Source organism: Rhamphochromis longiceps, linkage group LG7 (assembly GCF_057381845.1).
Source record: "Rhamphochromis longiceps isolate RC_006_pf linkage group LG7, R_longiceps_female_GT1.1, whole genome shotgun sequence".
NCBI lineage: Eukaryota > Metazoa > Chordata > Actinopteri > Cichliformes > Cichlidae > Rhamphochromis > Rhamphochromis longiceps.
The window spans coordinates 67,914,883-67,936,635 of record NC_140563.1 but is presented as its reverse complement, the minus strand read 5'-3'; the positions used below and the strand labels follow the sequence as shown (position 1 = coordinate 67,936,635).

At 43.4% G+C, this 21,753-nt stretch overlaps 2 protein-coding genes across 2 annotated transcripts in view; one reads left to right on the top strand and one right to left on the bottom strand.

The window, feature by feature from the left end:
• The window catches only part of plcg2 (phospholipase C, gamma 2), a 51,014-nt gene extending 36,443 nt beyond the window's left edge, over window positions 1–14,571 (top strand). Inside the window, exons 23-33 of the mRNA XM_085414959.1 lie at window positions 1,052–1,148; window positions 1,243–1,315; window positions 1,565–1,737; window positions 2,642–2,744; window positions 7,968–8,171; window positions 11,362–11,501; window positions 11,641–11,749; window positions 12,235–12,399; window positions 13,159–13,247; window positions 13,333–13,496; window positions 13,904–14,571. Of these exons, the coding sequence (XP_085271085.1) occupies window positions 1,052–1,148; window positions 1,243–1,315; window positions 1,565–1,737; window positions 2,642–2,744; window positions 7,968–8,171; window positions 11,362–11,501; window positions 11,641–11,749; window positions 12,235–12,399; window positions 13,159–13,247; window positions 13,333–13,496; window positions 13,904–13,946 (1,360 nt within the window). The 3' untranslated portion in view covers window positions 13,947–14,571. The remainder of the gene's footprint in view (window positions 1–1,051; window positions 1,149–1,242; window positions 1,316–1,564; window positions 1,738–2,641; window positions 2,745–7,967; window positions 8,172–11,361; window positions 11,502–11,640; window positions 11,750–12,234; window positions 12,400–13,158; window positions 13,248–13,332; window positions 13,497–13,903) is intronic.
• Window positions 14,572–15,459: 888 nt separating this feature from the next.
• Window positions 15,460–21,753, bottom strand: part of cmip (c-Maf inducing protein) — a 46,830-nt gene continuing 40,536 nt past the window's right edge. Inside the window, exons 18-22 of the mRNA XM_085414958.1 lie at window positions 21,360–21,407; window positions 21,122–21,268; window positions 20,913–21,018; window positions 20,751–20,821; window positions 15,460–19,488 (exon numbers count right to left, since the gene is read on the bottom strand). Coding sequence (XP_085271084.1) covers window positions 19,435–19,488; window positions 20,751–20,821; window positions 20,913–21,018; window positions 21,122–21,268; window positions 21,360–21,407 — 426 coding nt within the window. The 3' untranslated portion in view covers window positions 15,460–19,434. The remainder of the gene's footprint in view (window positions 19,489–20,750; window positions 20,822–20,912; window positions 21,019–21,121; window positions 21,269–21,359; window positions 21,408–21,753) is intronic.

Here is a 21,753-nt window from a genome sequence, read left to right as displayed (position 1 = left end):
TACAAACGGACTTTCAGGGTGGATGTAATAAAATAATTAGAAAGCCATTTCTTGGTGCAGCTGTCTCGTAATTAGAGACCAATCTTTAAGTAACGATCTCCTTCTGCTGGCCTCTGACAGTGGACTTGTCTGTGTGCTTCTATTGTTAGATCTGAGTCCTCGGTGCAGCATTTGATGCTGCTGACTGATTATTACACAGTGTAGAAGACATCATCAAAATGTATTGTGCTGGCTTGAATAGTGTTTAGCTGACAGATTCCAATGCGTTCATGAGTCTTCCTCACTCGCAGAAGTTATGTGTCAGACATGAGCTACATGGACTGCTGTAATTCCTTTATTCTCATGTTGTTTTGAAGGTTGTCAGAAAAGCCTTTAGTTGCTCCAAAATACTGACAGGGACTAAAAATAGAGCCCATATATTTTCTATATTGGCTTTTCTTCACTGGTTCCCTGTTGAATGCAGAACTTAAAATTCTTCTCCTGACAAACAAAGGCTTGAAAGATCAGGGCCCATCATATTTTAAAGATCTTAGCACCTTATTGTCTTAACAGAGCACAATGTTCTAAGACTGCACATATTAAACAAATATGTAGGACTGCTTTCTTCCACTTGCACAGTATCTCTAAAATTAGAACCATCCTGTCTCAGAGTGACGTAAGATCCTTCTCATCACATACAAGGTCTTGAATATTCAGGCCCCGTCTTATCTTAAAGACTTCGTCGTACCGTATCACTCCATTAGAGCACTTCCCTCTCACACTGCGGGCTTACTTGTGGCTCTGGTGACCCTCAATCCTCCCTTTGCTGCGCTGCACAGCACTGAGTGATGCACTGAGTGTTTCTTGTTCAGTCTGCTGGAGGTTTCTTCCTGTTAAAAGGGATTTTTTCCCCTTCCCACGGTCACCAAAGTGCTTGCTCATAGGGGGGTCGTCTGGTTTTGTAAGCTCTTTGCCTCACAGTATAAAGCACCTTGAGGCGACTGTTGTTGTGAGTTGGTGCAATATAAATCAAACTAAATTGAACTGAAGTGACTCATTCTGCTCATTACAGGTGCAGAGGAGACCACGGTGGCAAGTTACAGTTATTCTTTCCTGCTAACTACGTGGAGCCAGTGTCCAGCAACACCGAACCTGTCATCAGAGTGCAGGTAAAGATTAGAAGTCAGGTCAGAGTTCAACTGTACTGTATCTGTGTGGAAAGTGACTGAAAACGACCTCTATTTGTGATGTCTGCTAAAACAGGAAATGGAAGATAACCCACTAGGTGAACTATGTCAGGGCGTCGTGGACATCTCCAAATGCAACATTCAAAACTGTGAGTACTCGTTATCTTGGTGTGTCACACAGTCACAATGGAAAAGCACAGTTAATATACATTACACAGCAGCGTCGTCCAGTTTAGTTCAGTCCTGAGCATTTTTCTGTGGCTTTAACTCAGTTTGGACTAAATGTGTCATTACTGCGTTAGGGTTTGTATACACGTCGACTAAATCCTGATTCCTCAAAGTTTGCACAAAGTTTGGGAGTCAAACATCACTGGGCCTCTCTGTCTTCCTTTTTGTAGTGAAGAATGGTAAATACGGGAAGCCCCACGCAGTGACCTTGCAGGACCAGGATGAAGACAGTCTGCAGTTTGACTTGACTGCAGGTTCTCTGGAAGAGCTGTTTGAATGGTACAAGGTGGCATGGGACATTATTCAGAGAACGGCGAACCAGCAGTACAGCAAGGATCAACAGGTGAGTGCGATATGCTTCTGTGGAAGCAGAGCCCGCATCATAAAACCTGTTGGGATGCGATTGCTGGAGGTTGCAGCAAAACCAGCAGCAACCACAGACTTTGGTCACCTGCTGATTGCCATGGTTGCCTGTAGATTGCATGGAAGACATCAACTTGTATGCAAACAGTTGGAAACTAACCACCAAGCGTTAGTGAAACTGGAAAAACTGCAGCACAAAACAGAACGTTTGCATCCAAAGTTCTGCCTTTAATGCTGAAACCAACCAATGCAAATCTCACTGGTGATGGGAGGAATCTGCCCGCGACCAAAGCAATCACAAGCAGGTCTTTGGTGCAGCAGTGTATGCATCTTTGCAACCAACCCGTCCCTAGCAACTGGGGTGTCAACCAATGTTCTCTAGGCTTGTGTGAATGTGACTTTAAACGAGATACAAAGTGACTACAAGTGAATACAAAGTTACTTACTAACAACTACAACGACAAAAACTGCTACAGTGAGACACAAAATGCTCCGTTCAGTCAGTGGGGCTGGTTCTACTGGTGCTCTCTTCCTGTTAAAAGAGAGTTCTTCTTTCCCACCGTCACAAAGTGCTTGCTCACAGAGGATCATGTGGTATCTTATCTGATACCACAGATACGATGTAGGGCAATTTAAGACAAATGTTGTTGTAATTTGAAATCATTTAAAAATATACAAAATTAATGTAAAAACTAATAACTGAAGAAACTATAACTGCAAAGAAATGATGTAAAAGAGCATCATCTGTGTGAGCTTACGGGAAGGTTGTGTATTGACCGAAGCAAAGTGCAAGATGCAAAACCACATCGGCGTCTATATTCATAGGTGGTCTGTCCACATTACAGTGCAAACAGGAAGTGACTTGTTTTTCTGTTCGATATCAGATGAAACAACAGGTGGAAGTGGAGAAGAAGGCAGTGGTCGCCACGGAGATGTCGGAGGTGGTGGTCTACTGTCAGCCACGCAGCAAAGAGAAGGACCGCTTTGGTAAATACGTGTCAACTCACATGTCTAATGCAGACAGGCTGCGCTTGAAGCTTTTGCACGCTGCTTTAAAATGAAACCTTGCCTCACTTATTTAATCTGAGGTTAAGAATCGAAATCATTGGTGAATGCGGTGTTACCTTTGTAACTCCATGTCACAGTAAGATGAATTCAAGCTTTGTGTTTGAATCGCTTTTCTCCAGACCTCCAGTTATAAAAGCAACGTAGTTATTGTACAAAGTGTAAAATAAAACCACAAATACTCACACCCAGCCTTGCAGGATTAAAAAAGCATGTTTAAAGCCGGCAATGACAAACTGTCTAGCTTGCAACAACATTGTCCTGATCGGTGGATTTATTGATAACTCATCTGTTTAGTAAATGTCACTGATTGACTTTGGTGTGCCACAGGGTGCTCATAACTGTAAAAGTGCCTGACCGCTGCTAATCGGGGTTACTGTGTTTGGTGTGCTGGGCCTGTTATGTAGGCCACACACGGCAAACAGAGGGAGGTGACCTTTACGGGGCCAGCTGCCAAATTTCAATCAGGTATCATTTTTACCTTTTATAGGTGCAGTCTCTGTGGTGTCTCAATGAATAAGCAGATACCTTCTTCTTCATTTCTGACTTTTAGATGTTATTTTTTATGTTAGTTGGCGTCTAAACTTCCTTTCAATGACACAATTTTAAAAATATAATTGCAGTCACAAAAGCGTTTAGATGCTTTTACTCAAGAGCTGGTCCCATCCTGAAATGCACGTCCGTGACTCCTGTAACTACACAGTTTCTAACATTGATTTAAATGAGTCCTTCTAGCCGAGGAATTATTTGAGCTGAGGAAACTCGTCGTGTTCAGCCACAGGTTGTTGTACAAACAGGATGTGACCAAGAGGAAAGATCTAAAGACAGACGGTTTCCTGTGATGCACTGTCTCAATCTGGAAATAGATGCTAAAACTACATTCGCACCACAATTGATTTCTGTAGGTTCAGAATGACTCGGTGACATTTCCAAATAACAGATCTGCAATATCAGCTTCTAAACCAAATAAGCATCTGAAGGGAAAAAACGCGGTTAAATCTGAAAGCGTCTATAAACCTTTATCACTAGCATCCCCAGGCTTCTACCTTTCTACCTATAAAACCCGGAGAGCAGTCAAATGGTGGAAGTGGAAGCTAAATTGGCTAGTCATTCATATGTATATTAGGCTGTTAAGTAGGAATTCTGGAGGGAGGGGAGTGGGGGTGGGGGAGTGGAGTGTTTCAGTTTGCCATCTTAGGGAGAAATCAACACACATGGGTGTATGTCCTTTGTTGCTGACATTTATTGATAAAAACAGTACAAAAAACCAACCATTTGCACACATATTTACAAATAATAATAAAAAGTGAGTGAGTACAATTCAACATTGTCAGCAATCACTCACAATCCTGGCACTGCCATGGTACCTGTAGTCTGCATTTACCACATGTGTATCTTTTGCAGTGAACACATCGCACAGTGGCCTGATTTTTCTTGCATTTGTGTTTGACCTGACACGTGGCTCTTTTTCCAGGGCTAGGTGTGGAGGGTTCTGCCCGAAGCAACTGATCTTTTCTTGCCTTCTTTGCAGCTACATGAGAGTGAGCCAACTCTGTTGCAAGCGCCACCAGGAAGTCCACCCGTCTTTCCTTCGTCCCGGTGCATGCTTGATACAGCACATGTGCATTCAGTGCTGCCATGTCAATCATGTTATAAAACACGGCGACTGGCCAGCGCCGTGTTCCTTTGCGGACAGTGTACTCCCGAACCATCTGGTCCATCACATCCACGCCACACTTTGTTTTGTTGTAAAGGGAGACAGTGTTTGGCTTTCTTTTGGTGGTGTTATCAGTCTGAACCACGCTGTGCATGCTGCTAAGAATATAGACTGTCTTCTTCCGTTTGGCCACATACGCCGTCAGCGTGGCAGCAGAGGTTGAAAACACCTAAGAAATAAGATAAATTGTTATTTCCATAGCCCTTTTACACACAATGAAACACATAAACATAGAACCACAAAAGACCTGCAACAGACCTGAGTGGTGAATTCATTGCGATCTGTCTGTCTAGTGGATTGAGGAATTTCCCTGCGAATCCTGTTGACTGTGCCGAGGATGGTGGTTTTCCGTCTAAGAAGTTTTTGTGCCAGTGAAAGCGATGTGAAAAAATTGTCCGTGGTAACATTTCTGCCCTTGTCTAGGAATGGTTCCATCAGCCTCATTACTACATTTTCAGAAAGTCTCTCCCCAGTGGGACGACTGGGGTCCTTGCCAAGATATGGGAAGACATTGCAAATGTACTTGGATTTTAGGTCCATCAAAGACTCGGTGCTGTTTCCTGCAGTATATTGCAAGTAAACCTGACAAGTTTGGGATCAAGTTTTGGGTGGCTTGCGACCTAAAATCCAAGTACATTTGCAATGTCTTCCCATATCTTGGCAAGGACCCCAGTCGTCCCACTGGGGAGAGACTTTCTGAAAATGTAGTAATGAGGCTGATGGAACCATTCCTAGACAAGGGCAGAAATGTTACCACGGACAATTTCTTCACATCGCTTTCACTGGCACAAAAACTTCTTAGACGGAAAACCACCATCCTCGGCACAGTCAACAAGATTCGCAGGGAAATTCCTCAATCCACTAGACAGACAGATCGCAATGAATTCACCACTCAGGTCTGTTGCAGGTCTTTTGTGGTTCTATGTTTATGTGTTTCATTGTGTGTAAAAGGGCTATGGAAATAACAATTTATCTTATTTCTTAGGTGTTTTCAACCTCTGCTGCCACGCTGACGGCGTATGTGGCCAAACGGAAGAAGACAGTCTATATTCTTAGCAGCATGCACAGCGTGGTTCAGACTGATAACACCACCAAAAGAAAGCCAAACACTGTCACCCTTTACAACAAAACAAAGTGTGGCGTGGATGTGATGGACCAGATGGTTCGGGAGTACACTGTCCGCAAAGGAACACGGCGCTGGCCAGTCGCCGTGTTTTATAACATGATTGACATGGCAGCACTGAATGCACATGTGCTGTATCAAGCATGCACCGGGACGAAGGAAAGACGGGTGGACTTCCTGGTGGAGCTTGCAACAGAGTTGGCTCACTCTCATGTAGCTGCGAAGAAGGCAAGAAAAGATCAGTTGCTTCGGGCAGAACCCTCCACACCTAGCCCTGGAAAAAGAGCCACGTGTCAGGTCAAACACAAATGCAAGAAAAATCAGGCCACTGTGCGATGTGTTCACTGCTACAGATACACATGTGGTAAATGCAGACTACAGGTACCATGGCAGTGCCAGGATTGTGAGTGATTGCTGACAATGTTGAATTATTTGTAAATATGTGTACAAATGGTTGGTTTTTTGTACTGTTTTTATCAATAAATGTCAGCAACAAAGGACATACACCCATGTGTGTTGATTTCTCCCCAAGATGGCAAACTGAAACACTCCACTCCCCCACCCCCACTCCCCTCCCTCCAGAATTCCTACTTAACAGCCTAATATACATATGAATGACTAGCCAATTTAGCTTCCACTTCCACCATTTGACTGCTCTCCGGGTTTTATAGGTAGGAATCCCTAAAATGATGGCTCGCGGGGGTTTAAGTTGTACAAACAGGATGTGACCAAGAGGAAAGATCTAAAGACAGACGGTTTCCTGTGATGCACTGTCTCAATCTGGAAATAGATGCTAAAACTACATTCGCACCACAATTGATTTCTGTAGGTTCAGAATGACTCGGTGACATTTCCAAATAACAGATCTGCAATATCAGCTTCTAAACCAAATAAGCATCTGAAGGGAAAAAACGCGGTTAAATCTGAAAGCGTCTATAAACCTTTATTTAATCGCGTTGTACCTGAAACTCGTTTTACAAGAAGCTTGTGTGTAGCATTTATTTGATACTATTTAGGTTCATTTTTAAATGTGTTACTTTCAAAAACAGGAAAAGACCGATTTGAAGTGGGCACAGTCACATGAAACAACGCCACGGCCACTCATGGTTAGAGCCCCAAAACCCACAATCATCGTTTGATGACCACCACTTATCATGTGGAGTGTGGTTACTGAAAGGAAAACAGTAAGATGTGCTGCTGTGAGCAGGATTTGTATCTGATGGACCAGCTTCAATGTTCTGTGCTTGTTGCTCATTTTTGTTGAGCATGACATCCAGTTCAGATAAATTCAGTTAAATTTTATTCCTATGGAGCCGATCAACATCAATAGTGAGAGAAAATGTTTGCTGCTGTGTTTTGGGTTAAGTTAAAACCTTTAATGGATCAATAAAGTCACCGAACAGTGAATTATAACACAGCAGCCTGAGACAGCTCTCTGGCTCCTCTTATTCAGCAGCATTGCACATCGACAAGTAATCGAGGGCCATTACAGTTTTTATATGGCAGCGGACTAACTCGCCCGATGTTCTTGAGACTGTGCAAACACAAAGTGTGCAGTTGCGGTTTTTGTCACTCTCTGATCAAAATTGACTGAACCAGCAGCAAAAGAAGATCAAAACTATGCTTCTCGTTTGATAAACAACATCATTTAGTCCTTCTTACTTTGGCACTTTTGCTTCCACCACGATAAAATCACACTTCCTGTGCAGCTCTTTCTGTCTCTGTGTACTTCAAGACCAGAAATGTAAACTTTTACAAATGATGCCAAACTGCTCTCAGCCGTGTCTCTAATAAAACCTCTGTAACTTTGCTCTGCTTCACTTCAGCAGCATCAGGTAATGTTCATATGTTGATTCATGGTTTTCTTCTGTTTTTGATCTACTGCAGAATATTTAAGGTTATCTGCTATAAAAAGCCAGAACAGGAAAATCTGCTTCATGTTTTTGTTTTATTCTCAGTTACTTCCACAGAAAAGCATCTGCTGTGATGCTTCCACCTCTGATAAAGTCTCACAACTGTCAGCTTTGTTTTTATACAAAGATCTAAAAATATGGATTTGTGCTGATAAATGATCAGAATTATAATATTTCTGACTGTCTGAGTGAAAATGTGTGAGAGGGTGGGGTTTAGATGCAGTTTAGACATGCATCCTTTCACAGTCTAGTCCCCAAACAACCATCCCTCTGAAATAAATCCAGTTAATTTGTTTAGCTCACTTTAACTAAATGTCAGCTCCCTCTCTTAGCAAGCAGCGAAGGTGAGGTGGCTGAACCACTGAACTCCTCCCCTCTCTCCTGCTCTGCAGACAGTTACAGCTACAAGGAGGTCCGCTCCTTCGTGGAGAACAAGCTTCCAGGGAAGAGCCGCACCAAAGACTTCCTGCAGTACAACCGCAAAGCTCTGAGTCGTATCTACCCGAAAGGCCAGCGCGTCGAGTCCTCAAACTACGACCCTTACCCGATGTGGGCCCTCGGCTGTCACATGGTGGCTCTCAACTTCCAAACAGCAGGTACAGCAGTGCTCATTTATCACACAGCGGAGGACAAAGGAGACAGTTTTGAGGGCTTTATATTTATCTTCTTATGACAAGAAAACATTCAAGTGAAGCAAAGTACAAAAACACGCTAAAATATTTGTGACAGAATATAATTATAAATTTAGAATAAACCTCCGCCTGTAGGTTGAGCAACACGAGGATCGGCACATTGAAAGGACATGAAAATGCAGAAATAAATAAGTCTGAGGAAATAAAAGTGTGAAAATGGGAAATAATAGAGGATTTAACACTAGCATCCCCCAGGCTTCTACCTTTCTACCTATAAAACCCGAGAGCAGCCAACTGGCTGGTAGGCTTTTAGCTAGGCTTTAGCTTCAGCCAAGTGGAAGCTAAATTGGCTAGTCATTCATATGTAAATTAGGTCGTTATCTGGGAATTCTGGAGGGAGGGGAGTGGGGGTGTGTGATTGAGGGGGTGGGGGAGCTGCTAAAAGCTGTGCACTTCCTTTTGTGTTTCATCTTGATGCATTCTCAATCATCCAGGGAAATAAATCTCCAAAAGTCACCAACTTGGAGTGTTTCAGTTTGCCGTCTTAGGGAGAAATCAACACACATGGGTGTAGGTCCTTTGTTGCTGAGATTTATTGATGAAAACAGTACAAAAAACCAACCATTTGTACACATATTTACAAATAATAATAAAAAGTGAGTGAGTACATTTCAACATTTTCAGCAATCACTCACAATCCTGGCACTGCCATGGTACCTGTAGTCTGCATTTACCACATGTGTATCTGTAGCAGTGAACACATCGCACAGTGGCATGATTGTTCTTGCATTTGTGTTTGACCTGACACATGGCTCTTTTTCCAGGGTTAGGTGTGGAGGGTTGTGTCAAAGGCAACTGATCTTTTCTTGCCTTCTTCGCAGCTACATGAGAGCGAGCCAACTCTCTTGCAAGCTCCACCAGGAAGTCCACCCGTCTTTCCTTCGTCCCGGTGCATGCTTGATACAGCACATGTGCATTCAGTGCTGCCATGTCAATCATGTTATAAAACACGGCGACTGGCCAGCGCCGTGTTCCTTTGCGGACAGTGTACTCCCGAACCATCTGGTCCATCACATCCACGCCACACTTTGTTTTGTTGTAAAGGGAGACAGTGTTTGGCTTTCTTTTGGTGGTGTTATCAGTCTGAACCACGCTGTGCATGCTGCTAAGAATATAGACTGTCTTCTTCCATTTGGCCACATACGCCGTCAGCGTGGCAGCAGAGGTTGAAAACACCTAAGAAATAAGATAAATTGTTATTTTCATAGCCCTTTTACACACAATGAAACACATAAACATAGAACCACAAAAGACCTGCAACAGACCTGAGTGGTGAATTCATTGCGATCTGTCTGTCTAGTGGATTGAGAAATTTCCCTGCGAATCCTGTTGACTGTGCCGAGGATGGTGGTTTTCCGTCTAAGAAGTTTTTGTGCCAGTGAAAGCGATGTGAAAAAATTGTCCGTGGTAACATTTCTGCCCTTGTCTAGGAATGGTTCCATCAGCTTCATTACTACATTTTCAGAAAGTCTCTCCCCAGTGGGACGACTGGGGTCCTTGCCAAGATATGGGAAGACATTGCAAATGTACTTGGATTTTAGGTCGCAAGCCACCCAAAACTTGTTCCCAAACTTGTCAGGTTTACTTGCAATATACTGCAGGAAACTGCACCGAGTCTTTGATGGGAAAAGCTGTTCATCAACGGTGATATGTAGACCAGGGTTGTAGCACGTGATGCAGTTGGTGACCAATGATCCCCACACACTGGAAATTGCAGCGAACTTATCAGTCTTTGCTCGATTTGCTCCATTGTGGCATCAATCAGACCACTGGTATAATGTTGAAATGTACTCACTCACTTTTTATTATTATTTGTAAATATGTGTACAAATGGTTGGTTTTTTTTGTACTGTTTTTATCAATAAATCTCAGCAACAAAGGACCTACACCCATGTCTGTTGATTTCTCCCTAAGACGGCAAACTGAAACACTCCAAGTTGGTGACTTTTGGAGATTTATTTCCCTGGATGATTGAGAATGCATCAAGATGAAACACAAAAGGAAGTGCACAGCTTTTAGCAGCTCCCCCACCCCCTCAATCACACACCCCCACTCCCCTCCCTCCAGAATTCCCAGGTAACAACCCAATTTACATATGAATGACTAGCCAATTTAGCTTCCACTTGGCTGAAGCTAAAGCCTAGCTAAAAGCCATTTGGCTGCTCTCCCGGGTTTTAACATCCCATTAATACAAGAAATCTTCTATTTGTAGTATCTGAAAGCTTATTTCAGTATATTACTCCACTTATATGTAGTATTTTGGCTATGAATAGCTTTATAAACCCATATATTATGTGTTTAGAGACACTATGTCTTTGTCTTTTGAGCTTAGTTACAGTCACGGTAAAGAGAAAATACACTATCTGTACATTACTAAGAATTTAAGTGTCAGGACAAAGTAAAAAAAAAATCTAGTCTTTAGCAGGTCGTACATTTGGGTTCGTATGAGCTGAGATGAACAACAACACCTGATGCTGTGTCATTATTTAGTTAACTAGGGCTAAACCAACATGCAGAAGCAGTGCGTCCACCCCATGGTTCTGTAGCCTGTGCAGTCTTTCAAATACCTGTTCTCTGTGTGAGGTTAACAAACATGTTGGCCTGCTCTTCATTACAGTGTTGCTTCAGTTCGTTTGTCCACAGCATCTCAGTCGGGCTGTGGGACTGATGGGCTCACATCTGACTCCAGAATACATGAAAGGCGTTCAAGGAGTTCAACGTTTTTCACACGTTACGTCAGCACCTTGTCTTAGTTTTTGTTCAATAAATAATGGCACAGTGCAACGTGTCACGTGTTGGGATTCATTTAAAGTTACATTTACCTCATTTTAAGGCCTACTGAGGACCAGGTCATTTTATTATGTCCTGATATTTAAAGATATGCTGATGGGTTGCCAGTGCATCACTCTGCACTAAAGCTAAACTCAAACTGCCCTCTTTATGTTGTCTGTCATGTCTTTGGGGGATATCTGTCTACTCCAGCTGAAAAAATAACACAGGTTACACTATCGAGTCTACCTGTTAGAAAATTATCAGGATTTGCCTGAAGGAGAAGTGACACTGTGAAGTTATTCAGGTTCTTGTGTCCACCCAGATAAATACATGCAGCTGAACAACGCCCTCTTCAGTCTGAACGGACAAACGGGCTACGTGCTGCAGCCGGAGTTCATGCGTATGGATAGCTACGACCCTCATCAGGACAAGAAGGAAGTCAAATACAAAATTGTGGTCAAGGTGTGCCGCCACACGCACACACACTCTCTGTGCCTCTGTCATGATTATGAGTCACGTTCAGGGTCCACTTATGTACAAAAATGCACTTTGGGCCTGATTGTGTGCAGAGAATAAGAGCAGTTGTGTTCGTCCCTTGCAGGTGATTGGTGCCAGGCACCTTCCGAAGCCAGGCCGCAGCATCGCCAGTCCATTTGTGGAGATCGAGCTGTGCGGGCACACAGAGGAGAAGTACAAGACCATCGTCTATCGTAAGGAGATTCTCCAGCAACCTTTCTATTTTCCTCTGTTTCATCTAGTTTTTCTCTAACTATTAAAAATGTAGCTTGTGTTCGTTGTTTCAACGCTTTCTGCAGGAATTAGAGATTTGAAAGAAGATCGATGGTAAAATTGTAATAAGGTTGTGTTTGTTGTGTATCTATATCAACACTGAGATTTGCCTCGTCTTTGTGGGGCTTTCGATCTCACAGTGGAAAAATTGTGGGACGTGGGGGGCTGGAGCCTGTCCCACCTCTCACAGGGCAAAAGGCGGGACGACCCGGGAGAAGTCGTCCATCACAAAATATAATAATAATAATGAAAAACCTTAAAATAGTCAGAGCTCGAGCAGCTTCGGCCTTAGCTGCAATTCTGCGGGAACTTTTATTCTTTTCAGCTTGAGGTTCTGGGGACTTTTAATTTAATGGGGACTTGAGGCTTCACAGGTAAAAGCTTTGCACGTTTCTGCCCCCTGCAGGTGACAATGGTCTGAACCCAGTGTGGAAAGGCTCAGAGCGCATAATCTTGAGTGTGTATGAGCCTGAACTCACCTTCCTGCGCTTCATCGTCAACGAGGAGGACATGTTCTCAGACCCCAACTTTCTAGCTCAGGCCACGTTTCCTGTGAAAGGCCTTCGCTCAGGTGGGAATTCATACACGCAGCTTCTGTTACCGTCACTCTCAGGTAGTGCTCGTTATCATTATTGCATGAACTGAATGTTACTTAGAAGCAAGATTTAATGCACACTGAGAATACTTTCACCTGAGAACTATATCATGTGGAGCTCAAGTTAATTTCCTCGTTCACCAGTTTTCTCACAGGTGTGCTCGCTTTTGCTGTATTAACTTTTTGTATGGGGCTCATATTTTAATAAGAAGAGACACTCCACGTCTCAAATTATAAATAATGAAAGAGGTGAAACAATCCTGAATCATTTGATATTTAAGTAATGTTAGACAGTGGCTAGCTCATGTCTCTTGTATCCTGGCCAAACTTTAATGTAAACTTTTAGATTCTTCGTAATCGGGGAGTTTCCACTCTGAGTGTGACGCAGCTTTAATATCTAATTTTAGCAGGCTTTAGTATTTTGAAATTCCACAAAAGACTGACACCACACACTGAAGTGACCTCATTTGGAAGTGAAATTAGGTTGTGACTCATTTTAAGACTTTTTAAGTTTAGAGGGAACACAACTCACACAGTCACGTTGAAAACAACGGTTTTTTTGTATTTCTGTAAAAACTAAACTAGGTCCATCGTTACTGCTTAAGATTAAAAAAAATGTAATTTTTAAAAGTGATTTTAAAAGTCGAAATGAACACGAATGAATCAGGTTATAACACAAATCAAGGTGATGTGAATAAATGAAGGAAATGAACTGTTTTGGGTTTGCTTCCACAGGTTACCGCTCTGTCCCTCTGAAGAACGGCTACAGTGAAGACTTGGAGCTAGCTTCTCTTCTGGTCTACATCAGTGTGCAGCAGGCCGGGGTGAGTAACGCACCAGGAGCGCATCGACGTTTATGTCACTGTGGCGGGATTTCTGTGATCTGCTGACTCGGCACGTATCGTTCAGAAAGCGGAGGAGGAGCTGTACTCGTCTTCCAGCCAGCTGAAGAAGAAGCAGGCAGAGCTGGGCGAACCCTTCCTGTACGACACACACAGCAACCTTCAGCGATCCTCCCTGGCTCAGCCCACCAACAACCTCATGAGGAAGGGCAGCACTGGTGAAAATCCAAGGTAAGTCTGAAAAGTGCAGGAATACTCTAGCAGCGACAGTCTATTCACGGAAAGGACCCCGTTCGTCCGCTGCTGTCGTCTTCGGGTCTTTTGCCAAGCTTAGTGATATTTTGGTTGATTTTGCTGCCGCTAACATCCCGCCTATCTATCAGACTAATTTCATTGCCGTCAGCGGATGGCCTGCTTCACTTCAGTTGAGGTCCTTAGGCTGCCACAGCTTCCAAATTTCAGTGGCGAGCTCAGAATAAACTGATTAGGAAATTCCATCCATAAAACAGCTTTTTGGTGGATTATCTAATTTGCATTTCATGGTGCATACTGCAATATGTACATATACTGTAATATATGACAACTAATTTGTGATACTTGTTACTCTCTGCTCTCAATCTGTCCGTCTTTCTCTCCAGGTCAAAAGAAAAGAAGATAAACAACAGTAAATTTTACTCCTGAGGACTCATTTGTCTAACCTGTGTGAGCAGCAGGCTTCAAATCTAGTATCAATGTTTGCTATGGGAGCTGTGATCTGGAAGAGCTTTTTTTTTTTGCCATCTTTCCACCGAAGATGGCAACATTCCAGTATCCCGAATGGTTTTCTATTTATTTAAGATTGGAAAAAAATTGTTCCTAACGTTTTGGAGTTTTTGAAATATGGAATTGCTGGAGGAAATGTAAGAGGCCGTTACAACGGTCCAAGTAGCCAGCGTTGTGCTTGATATGTTTGCATTCAGTCTGTTATCAAACTGCATCGTGTTACACTGATGGTATTTATTTTTCATTAAAGAGCGGAGTCTGAAATAATGACGATTTCACTGCAGTGGCTGTTCTGCTGCCAGGGAGCTTGTGTTTAATTCATTTTAGTCATTTTGAATGTGGTTTTTTTGTGTTTTTTTGCTGTGCAGTTTCACCAGTGTGACGTTTTTCTTCAATGTTTGTTTGATATGGAAATCCGATCTGTAATCTCATGCAGTGAGTGTTTCCTCTATTTAATATGAAGGCAGATTGTGGTTATAGCTGTCCCAGAATTCCTCTGACTTCCTCATGAATCGAGTCAATAAAGTATGCTTGGTGAACGACATTCTTTATCTGTATTTATTGCATTGTTTTCTGCTCCACCGCATTTTAAAGTAGGCTGCAGGGACAGCAGTAGGCCAAACGCTTGAAGTGAGGAGCGTAGAGAGGCCTCGAACAAAAGAGCAAGTCCTCCATCAAACACTGGGGAAATAATTACCTGTAAGTTTGCTCACTTACAATTTTTAACAAAACATATTCCATAAAGGAATATACTTCAGCCTGTGGATCTCCAGCTTCTCTGAAGACTCATAGGCTGAAGTACAGCATGGAGAAATATGGAAGTAATGAGCCTGTAACCCTGGTAGACAAGAGCAGTGCAGCTAAACCAATGACAGATGCATCTACTGAGCATGAAGCGTGTGGCTGGACTCGAGACAGAGAACGAGTCCCCAGCTCGTCTCAACACAGGAGATGTTTGCAACACTGCCCTGTGCTCCATCTCCACTACCAGCATCACTGAAACCACTACTGCTCTACAACCACTTGGGTATAAGATCAAGGATGCAAGCAGAGGAAGACAAAGGCTGGAAAGATGTTGATGCGAGTTGCAGAAGGGTGTCAAAATGAGGTACAGCAAGCTGTCCATAACACAGGCTCTAGATGCTACCAAACAAAGGCTGCAAGCGCTGAGAAAAAGGCTGAAGAGATATACCAGAGAAGAATAAATGGCCTTCTGGCAAACCTGTGGCGTCCAGGTATCATCTCATGCAAGCAGCAGTGACTCTGACTCCAGCTAAATGAGAAGAAACTGTCCAAAAAGATGAGGGAAACGTGTCCACCTGCAAAACCATTTGTGTTTCTTCTGTTTTCTCACTAACAGCTAAAGCTTCATGTTTTTCCCCCATTACACTGATATAATAACATGAAGAAAAGAAAAAACACACCCGGTTGATAACATATTCACAGACAATTTATTTTTGATTGAAATTATTTCACATCATAGTTGTTATTTTCCTGTTGAAGATCTTTTGTATTTTTATTACAACAGCCACAGAGCAGCAGCAGCAGCAATAATAATAATAACTCGGCAGGAGAAGCAGATCAATGCGACCGAAAGACTGAAAAAGAGAGAGAAACATGATGGGCGCCCCTTTTCCAGCTGCCAACAAAATGATTTTACTACAAGGAATGGGAAATAAAGTTGAAGTAGTTGCATTTTTTCAGTCTGTCAGGTTTGTCTGACCCTGTTCCTTCCATAACAATGGTTAAGACTCGAGCACAGCTGTACATGACGCAGGTGTGGTAGAAACTTTACAAAAAAATGTTTTTCTTATTTAAAAAAGGTGACAGATGAACGGGGAGGAAAGCTCAGTGAGCTCCACAGGAAACAGGAGACATGGCCGAACAGGAGAGACGGTACTTTTCAACCAGCACGTTCTATAGTAACACTTAAAAAAAAAAAGAGAGAGAGAGAGAAACATAATCATCTCAACATGCTGGACCCCAGGCTCACAGTTTGGACAAGTCAGCGTGGCCCAAAACAGCCCACTGTGGGAAATGGGCTCATCTGCTTTCATGCCAAGTTTGATGAATTACCTCTGGGATTAAGGGTGAAGCTACAGCCAAGCTCGTTACCTCAGCCAGTTTCCCTACTAGTACAGTCTCTGGAGGAAAACGATGCTACGCTGCACTGAAGCTCAGTGTTGTGTTGCAGGTTGCTTGTAGCCTAAAAGCTGCATCACAACCTGGAGACCACCAGGTGATGTTTGTTTTTCTGCTTTCTTATTTTAATGGCATTAGTCATACACCCTGTAAAACCCCCCATAAAGGCCACAAGCACACTGGTCTAGCAACAAGGATGTTTAAAATAATAGCGTAGCTGGAGTTCTGATCCATTTAGACTTCTTCCCCCGTCCTTTGTGTGCCTTGGAAGCAGTGCGAGAAAACCCTTCTAGTCTGTTTTAGCTCCTCCCTCCTCCAGCATGACATCATAAAGACCCTAGACCAGAAAAAAGAAACTCGTGGATTACTCGCACATACCTCATTATCTGAAACTCTGTACTGGAAGGACTATTTTACCTTTCGATAAAGTCAAGGTAACCATTTCTCCTGATACGCTGAGCTAAGCAGCCGATGGCTGTGGCTTCACGTCAACCAGATAAACGTGATATTGGTATCAGGATTCTTCATGTCACTCTTAAAATAGAGTCAAACCGTTCATCCTTCAAAACCATCGGGGATAAAAACAACTGCAGTAAAATCAGACTGAATCATCGGGTCGCTGATGTGTGGAATCACCAACTTTATTTAATATGACCACAGTCAGCGTGATCCTCATACGATACGACTCGTGATATAAAAAATGGCCATCGTTTAAATGATTAAATCTCGGCTTCAGTCCAAAGGCGCCAAGTGTCATTGGCTGTTTTAGAAAATCAACATGAATAAAGCTTTAACTGCCTCAAACAGCAGGCTCGTGGGTAGATCCTGGCTACGACCAATCACAAAACAGCCGGATGGGATCTCTCCATTTCAGTCCTCAGCCTGGTGAGATAGTGATCAAACCCTTTATGGTATTTTTACAAAACAAAAATTACAAAATAACGAAAAAACATATTCGATGACGCGGCAACATTTACGTGCAAAAAACCTTAAACAACAAAAACACCGGAAACAAATGTTTGATTAAAGTGATCGAATGAGAGAAACATAAAATATAACACACATTGAAAACAGTTTTTTTAGATTACAGAGCACTTTGTGTGAAAAGAAGAAAAACAAAACAAAAACAACCACACACATTAAGATGAAGGCAACAACAGCCTGCCGAAGAAAAGGAGGCTGAGAGAAAAACAGAGAGGAGATGAAGAAGGGCGAGGATTCAAAAATGGTTCAAAGAGAGAAAGGAAGGAGACGACTATATACACTCATATGTACATCATACAGGATATGAAAAAGAGCACGATGTCCTAAAGCTAGACTCGAAGATGGCCGTACACAAACCGCACCTACAGGCCAAACAGAAACCTGTCGTGGCACCCAATAAATAGGAAACAAAGCGCTTCGTAGCGGACGGCGTCCTGTCCTCTGATTCAGCAAGCATCTGGAGCGTTGCCCAGGTCGACACGAATAAATAAAATGGATGGATGCAGTTGCGCTTGCCTTGAGTTTCCAAGACAAATCCGCCCAAACCACGCGCACACGGGGAGAATAGATCCTGACAGACTTGCAGTGTGTCAGGGCAGTTACCACATCGTATGAAACGCTGCCACAACAAACAGGCAACACTTTGAGGGAATGTACACAGGCAAATAGAAGGTGCCCCACCCTCCCCGATTACTCGTCCCTTATTGTGATCGAATATGTACAAGAATTTTGTCCCATCCTCTGATAAGAATTAGCCTAAAAATGTCATCCACGTGATATGGCGTAATATAAATACAGCAGAGTGATTCAAAACAGGTCGTGGGACAGGTAAAAAGACAAGTGACTCATCCGCTAGAGGCACTGCGACTCCTCCGCTCAGGACAGGGGGTCGGAGAGGCAAACGGCATCAGGGGGGCGACACCACGCTCAGGTTTGCCTCAAAAAAAACAAAGCAGAGGAAAGACGTTTGGCGAGTTCTTTGCTTCAAAAGCATCCCAAAGCACCTGCACGGCGGGGACCAAAAACGAGAGGGGGATATGAAAATATACAACTCTCAGCTGGTGATGGGTCTGGTTCAAACAGGTCCGATTTCAGAAGTCCACTCTGAAGTTTGCCACCGCGGCTTTGGTACATGGACGTCCATGTGCGGCGGCGACCTGCGAGGGCTTCTTGGATAATGCGATGCAAAAAACCCCAAAAAGCTGTGTACTTTGATACCTCCCAACGAAATCCAGGAAAGACAATGTGTCAGAGGTTTTAAAGACAACTTATAAATATCAGTCAGTCCCAGACCACCCAGCTACTGCTACACAACTGTCCTATTAAATAGAAACAGGAGAGCTTCAGCACGCACACTGAAGGCAATTTAAAAAGGACCAAATATTGCCATCACCCTTGACATTCCTGCAAAGCTCCCAAAATGTCATCGTTGGGGAGGTGATGGGGAGGGAGGTGGGCATCTCCTTATGTTTTCTATAGAAAGACACAATATATGAAAGCACAGATGTCTGGAAAAATATGTTAATTCAAGTTGATAAAAACCGTTTTTGTTTTCTTTTTCTCCTTTTCGCGAGTTGTACATGAGGAGTAGGCACAGTCTTCTTTTCTCTGAGGTAGCACCTCATTTTCCCAGTGAAAGATTGGAAAAGGCCGGAATTTGATCCCGAAAACTGACAGCAAAGAGAGAGCGAGGACTCGATAACAGTTGACCGCGTCCGTCGGGAGAGCTACATCGTGGATCGGATCAAAGACGAACTGGAAGGCGAGCTGCTGCGTCCGGCCTTCGTTCCATGAGGGGCAAACGCCAGCGAGAGGCTCCGGGGAGGTGGAGCCTTCCTCGATTCTGGATTTCATTATGAGGTGCACACGCAGAGAGGGAAAAAAACAAGAGTGATTATGAAAACTGAGAGACTACGTATGAAAGGACGAGGCAAAGGGTAAGGACAGAGAGAGCAGGGTTCCAGTATTTCAGTACATCGGGTCCTCTCGTTCTCTGATGTCGTTTGTAAAAAAACAAAAAAACAACAAGGGCCTTCGAGGTAAGAGGAGCGATGAGTTTCACAAAGTTCCTTCCCGGTGACGGTGTCACTTTGTGGGATCGGTGATGAAACTGGTGACGGCTCCTCCTCATAGCAAGCGTCTAATCAGACGGGGTGATCCTCAGGCCGGGTGATGTTAGGGTTCCTGGTGTAATGATGGCGTCGATGTAATGTGTGAGTTTGTGTGTGATCGTGCTTGTGTGTGTCTCGGCATGTAAAGAGGCTGCTGAAAGCTTGGCCGATCACCATGCTTCAGTGTACCGAACATCAACATCCTTCAGGTTAGGCAGTTTGGCCTGGAGAGGAACACAAACAATATACACTTCAGTTGAGATCAGTTTTATTTAAACAGCAACAAATTCAAACAGGCGCTTTAAATTATAAGATAAAGGCCCAATAATAAAGAAAAAATCCCAACAATCAAACAACCCTCCTATGAGCAAGCACTTGACAACAGTGGGAAGGAAAAACTCCCTTTTAACAGGAAGAAACCTCCAGCAGAACCAGGCTCAGGGAGGGATTTCATTCATAACTGTGCTTAAAGATTCAGTGGAGGGCATACAATAACTAACTAAAGCACCAAACAACTGATGCAGATGCACTGATGTGTTGCATGAAAAACACCAGCAGAGAGCAGTCTTTAATGGCGATAAGTGCAGCTGAGCTCAGAGAGCTGTGAAACACGGAAACAGGAAGTAGTACACCAACTATTTTAACAACTACTGTTTGTCAATATTTTAGCATTAGTCCCAGTGATAAAGGTGAGCCAGCAACATCGACAAAGCTGTGTTTAAGCTCCTTAGCATGCACAACAACAACGCAAGCCCAGACATGTCTAAGAGCGAGAGCCACGTAAACACTAAGCTACCTAAACACCCTTCACGGCATCACAATCACTGGCAAGAAAACTGTTCCTACTAAAAGGTGAAAACAACTCGTTTCACCACTGGTGACAAAAACACACTGCTGAGTACAGCCAGGCTATGAAGGCACACAAGGAGGAGATGCTAGCAGCTGCTGATGTGCTGCCCAAAAGTAAACAAATGACCCCTCCGAGCATTGTTATTGCTCGCTAGCTGCACTCCATGTGAGAGGAAGAATAAACAGTGGATGGAAATTTCTGGTGCAGTTACATAGTGGAAAAGCAGAGCTTTAAGCAGCTGGTTAAAAAGCTCAGCCAAGAATCAAAATCAAAATATTCCTCAGATTCAGTTTTATTATGTGACGATACTGCCTCGACCGCCTCGAGGGATTGTGCAGCTTAATGTTAAATGATCAAATTGACTTTAGCTGTCAGTTAAGCACAGTTTAGCCATCATGGGGTTAGGTGTTGGTGGCTTTGTCAAAACCATTTATTTTCACTGTATTAATACAAAAAATATATATATGCATCTATCAGTCCATTCAAAATTTATCTGTGTAGACATCAGATATAAGACCTCTCTTCAAAGCGATAAAGGTCCCGAGGCGTGCTTTTTTCCATTCATTTAGCATTAGGTGCCACACAGAAACAGAACAGCAGGAACCTTTAAAGAACCTTTAACACTGACTGAATTACCTTGAGGTCCTCGTATGTGTCTGCTGTGAGCTTGGTGCTGTTCATGTTCAGACTGCACAGACTCTTCATGGCTGAAACAGACATTTGCACTTAGAGTTGACACACACACTATCAAGGACATTCACCGTGTCATAAAAATGCTTCCTATGCAAGATGTCTTACAACTGAGCGCCAGGAGACCAGCATCAGTGACGGGAGTCTCACACAGGTTCAGAACCTGAAGGCAGGCCAGATGCTCGGATAACAACCTCAGTCCTGCATCCCCAAACTGAAGCATGGAACAAAGCAAGGAAAGGGCAGCTGTTAGGCATCTGTAGACTCATAGACAGTCATGATTTCCTTGTGCAGCTGTTTGTGTTGGGTCCGTTTACCTGTGTGGACCAGAGGTTGAGCTGTTTGAGTGAAGGCAGCTTGATGAGCTGCTCAGCACAGGCACTGGTGACATTGGTGAAAGCCAGGCTCAGGTTCTCCAAGTTCCCAAAAGAACCTGAACTGAGCAGGCGGGCCAGGTCCGCATCCTAGAGAGGTGATGACAGGTTATTGTAAGAGTCAAATCAAGAGTTTTGCTTCTTTTCTAAGACGGTGTCTGTGTCAGCAGTGTGATCTCACCGTGGACTTGGAGGGCAGAGTCAGCCGGGTAGGGCCTCCTTTTCTTTGCTGAGGAGAAAATAGAAAGAAAGATGGCGTCTGAGCTTGAGGCCTTGCAGGAATCGTTGCTAACAGTAGATGGCACGTGTGAGCAGCTGCAGGCGTTTCCCACTGAGGCACGTCTATGATCACCTCGTGTTTAATTTCAGTAATAAGATGCTTTAAAAATGCTTCCCATCCTGCTTCAGTTAGAACCACTGATAAAAACTTATTCTCCTACAAAACATAAACGTGGTGTTTCTGGGGCAAGATTTTGGACTGCACAGTAATGACCTGCTGATGAAATTCAGTTCTGCGTCATCAATTGGGAGACAGATTATTACGTTTTAATCTTAAACGGCATTTTGTTTTAGCT